The sequence below is a fragment of the Rosa rugosa genome, chromosome 6 (assembly GCF_958449725.1).
Source record: "Rosa rugosa chromosome 6, drRosRugo1.1, whole genome shotgun sequence".
NCBI classification, from domain to species: Eukaryota; Viridiplantae; Streptophyta; class Magnoliopsida; order Rosales; family Rosaceae; genus Rosa; species Rosa rugosa.
Window position 1 is genome coordinate 54,016,112 of NC_084825.1, and position 4,973 is coordinate 54,021,084.

The following is a 4,973-nucleotide window of genomic DNA, read 5'->3' on the forward strand; positions in this document are numbered from 1 at the left end:
AGACCAAGGACACCCCAGACGGCGTCACCATCAAGTTGAGGGCCAATGTGATCGAAGTCGGAGGTCTGCGCCAGAAGTTCAATAGAAACTCCAAGCAAACCAATTTCGACTTCGAACCCGTCATTGAGGAGTCCACCGGCAAGAAGAATCTCAAGATGGAGGCCCGATTCGGCACCAACAAGATCAGCGCCACCATCCGAGCCGCCTTGAGCCATTCTGAGTGACGTCCGCACTTTTACATCTTTGTGGACGTCCGCCTCTGATCCGGCCTCTATATATATATATATATATATATGAGAGAGGTTCTGAAGAGGATGTCCGCAACTCAGAAAAAAGTACGGACATCCGGGATTTCTCCGCGACCAAGCTCCGACGACGACACTCCTCTTGCCGGACGAAGGCCAAGGGCATCCCAGACCAGTTTGCAGTGAAGACGAAGGTCAAAGAGATTGAGGTCGGAGGTCTGGGCAGCGTGGTCGACTGCAAAATGGTAGTCCGATCAAGGTCGACTGGAAAGTGATAGCCGGCGGGTCCACCCGACTGCAAATTGGTCCGGGATGTCCGGAGGGTTTGTCCGGCAACCGCAGCACAGCCATCGCCGCCTTCTCGACGCCGGAGGAGGGACGTCCGCACTTTTTCTGGGTTGCGGACGTCCTCTTCAGAACCGGCCATATATATATATATATATATATATATATATATATATTACAGATATTACAAACTTTGAGTTTCATCGATTAAGTTTGAATCTTGAAATAAGCTGGAAAAAAAAAAAAACACACAGTTTTGATTGATGCATATTGAGCTTTGTGTTGCGCAGAGTATATACAAGAAATGCATGCTAGATATTGAAGAAAATATCTTCACCAAACAAGTAAATCATCCTCTGGGTCCTCCATAGATCTCTTCCTCCATCTTTATCATGCTTTGAAGTTGGAGCTGGTATTAATAGCTCAGATCTACAAAGAGGACAAGTTAGCTGAGGCTGACCGATCCAAGCATCCAGGCAGTCTCTGTGGAAAACATGCTCACAATTGCACAGCTCTCTCACCTCGTCCCTCCCCTCCATGCTATTCATGCACACAATACATGATGACATGTGCATTTCCTGCTCCGAAGATGATGATGTAGCTTGAAATTGGCGTTGGCGGCTTGTTTTCTTCAGAATTAGATCCCGGTATAGCACAACTGGTAGTTGCTTCTTAATCAATTCTGTGTCAATTACCACCGGAACCACTGGTACTTGCATGTTCAACCAAGTAGGATCTGAAGTTGCTGAAGCTTCAAAGTTCATGACCTCCAGCTGATGATCACTATCGTCCTTACTTTGTTGATAATCTTCACTGTATCTAAGGAATAATTCTGGATAGTAGATGATCTTGTCGAGTAGAAGTTTGAGAAGATCATACAGCAACAACATCAACTTCATCTTGAGCATGCTTCTTATTCGCTGGATTATATCACAACTACAGAAAGAAGCACGCATATCGCTGATCCAAGAAATTAACAGCTAGCTAGAGCCTTGATATCAGTTGCTTGAAGTTGCAAGCTAGCTAGCTTTATACGACGTCAGGAATTTTAGCTATAAAAGAAGGCAGTGAAAGGATGAAGGATACCTGATATTTCAGACTAATATTAGAGAGGGGGAAGGCAAAGAGATCAGAATTGAACTATCACAAAAATGGTAATCCAATTCGAATGTGTGTATGTTAAGCTAGGTGGCTAGTTGTATGTATAGAAAACAGAATAACCACAAGAAGACTGCACCCGCCCGTTAAAGAAGGTTTCTGATCAGTAGTCGTCTCTCACCTTTCTATGTATCCATCATATGTACGGTCCCCGCCAGCATGAAAAATTTGGTGAGGACGGTCAGTAAAGTCGCATATCGGTTTTGGATGTTAACTGTGATTCAACATTTCAACTACAACTTTGCGTCCCTGGTTTTGATGTCGCTGTTCAATTTATTGGCCGGCCAGGCTGAACCACACCAGCTCATCCATCTAAAGTCTCTGTCCGTCGAAAACATGAGCATCAAGTCAAATATATATGGCCGCATCTTTACTTTCATCGAAAAAGGTATAAACAAGATTGGCTCATCTGCTGTTAATTCAACCTTAATTAATACATCTGCTGTTAATTCAACCTTAATTAATATGTAGAAAGGAATATGTGCACTCGAAAAGAAAAGGATCATTCGGGTATTGTTTGTTGCTCCCCCTCGAGTAATTGAACAGGATTGCTCCGGTCAGTGATACCACTGCATATACAATAGTATGAATCCATATGTGATACGAGTATGCATGCTTTCAATTTGCATAAACCAAAAACCTCATCAAGTTTACAAGACTAGAACTGAGTTGGGAATCAATATCCAAACATTTGAATTCCAGTCAACTCATATTTGCCCAAGAATTATAACGAATGCTGTCTCATTCATTAACCAAAACCACTAATAAGCAGTGTCATCCACAACTACACAAAACTTCAAACCTCCCCCTTCATTCTCTACACTCTACAGAACCAACCAATTATCTGAGAACTTGGTCTTTCTTTACTTCTATCAAGTAATCATACACGGGAATACATAGAGCACGTGATTGAGGGAGACTCTCACTAAGCTAAACAGTTACAAGCACAACCAAGGTAAGAAAGGAGGGAGAGATACAGTATTCACAATGGGTTTATGAGACCAAGAAAATAAACAACAGTTCAGATTTCAAAAGTACAAATATCCCTCACAGGTAACTGAAGATCAAACTACTTCCAGCTAAGCTAGTGCAAGTGCAGGTCAGATTAAACATCATCGCGAAGCAACATCAGGAGGCCTGCAACAAAAGAGAATGTGCAACTTTTCCAGTTAATAAGTGGAATGTCGCCCAATTTGAGAGCACAAAAGGAAAATCCATAATTCATTTCTAATTTATATGACTTAGATTAGGACACTATAGAAGTGAGGACACATCCCTGCCCGTTGAAGTTACAAACACGGCAACTGCGAAGTCTGCCCGTTGCATAACTACTCACATACATGTTCACCACTCGTTTAATTCTCCCTAGTCCTTGTTCTTTTCACTGTGATCATCATTTTTTATAGAGGAACTGATTTTTAATAAGTTTTACAGAGAGCTATTACGGACATTATAACATAAGAAATATCAATAGCTAGCCTTCAATTGAGCATTGCATATAGCTACTTTAGCTTTAGGAAACAATCTCACTAGCAAACCAGGTGACATTGTTAATCCAACACATTTGCAAACAGAGTTTAAGGACTGATGTTAAAGACCCGTGTGACACATCAGGCCAAAGGTAGAGAACAATCACACCAAGGGAAATCACGATGTAATTTAGGCAAAACAGATCAAACTCACGGAAAAGGAAGGAACATTTTGAATTCCACAGTAGGTGACCAACCATATCACATCCGGTTATCCAAAAAGCAAAATCGAGATGAGATATATAAGGACCACATCATCTTCACAGATGGAACCATGTCAAGAAATGGACCACAAAAGCAAAACCCAAAAGAAACATAAGCCATACATATGGTCGGCAAACAGAGATATATACTATCTCTCCAGAAGAAAACTATCAAAAACACAAATGCAAATGGTTTTCAATACTCTGCCCGGCCTTTGCAGTAGTTATTCAAACAAGCACTTAAAACAGTTAAACACACCATTCAGTGATTTCAGTCTTACCACTAACTACGAAAAAAAAAAGCAGTTCATTCAATAGCTAAACAATATCATCAACTTGGCATAAAAACGGAGTATTCTATCACTCTCACACTAGTACAAACTAAGCAAAACCACTTACAATACACACCCCGCCGCCTCCTCAAACCTTCAACAGCTGCATCTTATTAGAAAACGCAATGGCAATCCAATCCGGCTGCGCGGCTGACCACTGGAGCTGATTAATCTCCGCGCCGGCAGAGTACATTGACATTGGATCAATCCCATTCGGCCCCGCCACCGTCGGCAGCTCCCAAATAAGCGCCTGCGAGTCATCCCCAGCCGAACAGATATGCCTAGCACTCTGCGGCGCCCACGCAATTGCATTCACACTCCCCCTGTGCCTCTCCAGCTCCGCCACCGGCATCGTCGGCGATCGAATATCCAATATCACCACCTTGTTACTATCCATCAGAATCGTCGCCATGTACCTCAGGTCCTGCTTGTTCCAGGCCAGCCGGAGCAGCGGCGTGTCCGGCTGAGGACTCTCGTATATAATCGTGGAATGCTCCTTGTCCCTCAGATCAAAAATCCTGACCGACCCGTCGGCGGAGACGGAGGCGAAAACCCTAGCTTCGCCCCACGCAATGTCGTAAACCTCCTTATCGTGAGCGATCAGCTGCGTCTCGACGACGCCCTTCTCGATGTCCCAAATCGTACAGGTGGTGTCGATGCTGGAGGTTCCGATTCGCCGGGGCTCGATCTCGTTCCAGTCGAATGACGTCAGCGGCGCGCAGAACTCGCTGGTCTTGGAGTTGTTGAGGACGGAGATGGGCTCGAGGCGGTCGACGGAGGAGTCTTTGACCTCCCAGAGGCGGAGGTAGTCGCCGGAGGAGGCGAGGATGTCGTTGGACTTGTGGAGGGAGTTAGGGTTTGGGTGGAACATGAGCTTGGTGGGAGGGTAGGGGTGGTCGAAGGAGAGGGAAGGGTTGGGCTTTAGGGTTAGGGTGTCCGGGTCGAAGGAGAGAATGTCGACCCGGTTGGAGAACTCCTCGATGAAGCTGCCGACGGCGATGCGGGGGTGGTTGTGGCGGGTTCGGGTCGGGGCGGCCGGGGAAAACGCCATGGCGTAGAGCGGGTAGGGGGAGTCGTAGGTGACGGAGTTTTCCGGGCCGAGGTGGGATTCTTGGGTCGAGTTCTCCATCGGGTCGGGTTGGGATTTTGGGGATCGGAAAAATTTGGGGGAGGGTTTGGTGGGAAATGGAGGCGGGAGAGAACTCGAAGTAGGGGGGGGGG

The 4,973-nt window shown here is 45.5% G+C and overlaps 2 protein-coding genes across 2 annotated transcripts; both read right to left on the minus strand.

Moving 5' to 3' along the window:
- Nucleotides 1–841: 841 nt before the first annotated feature.
- On the minus strand, nucleotides 842–1,486 carry LOC133717032 (probable E3 ubiquitin-protein ligase RHA4A). Its single transcript, XM_062143655.1, has one exon. It carries the CDS (start codon nucleotides 1,484–1,486, stop codon nucleotides 842–844), a length of 645 nt encoding a protein of 214 aa, XP_061999639.1.
- Nucleotides 1,487–2,412: 926 nt separating this feature from the next.
- Nucleotides 2,413–4,973, minus strand: LOC133713850 (protein TRANSPARENT TESTA GLABRA 1). The gene is made up of 2 exons (XM_062139885.1): nucleotides 3,820–4,973; nucleotides 2,413–2,825 (listed from the first exon to the last, which is right to left on the minus strand). The coding sequence occupies exon 1, from the start codon at nucleotides 4,879–4,881 to the stop codon at nucleotides 3,841–3,843; it is 1,041 nt and encodes a 346-aa protein (XP_061995869.1). The 5' UTR covers nucleotides 4,882–4,973; the 3' UTR covers nucleotides 2,413–2,825; nucleotides 3,820–3,840.

Bases quoted from the DNA above. Each gene is read 5' to 3' on its own strand.
- LOC133717032 (XM_062143655.1), bottom strand. From the start codon at position 1,486: ATGCGTGCTTCTTTCTGTAGTTGTGATATAATCCAGCGAATAAGAAGC.
- LOC133713850 (XM_062139885.1), bottom strand. From the start codon at position 4,881: ATGGAGAACTCGACCCAAGAATCCCACCTCGGCCCGGAAAACTCCGTC.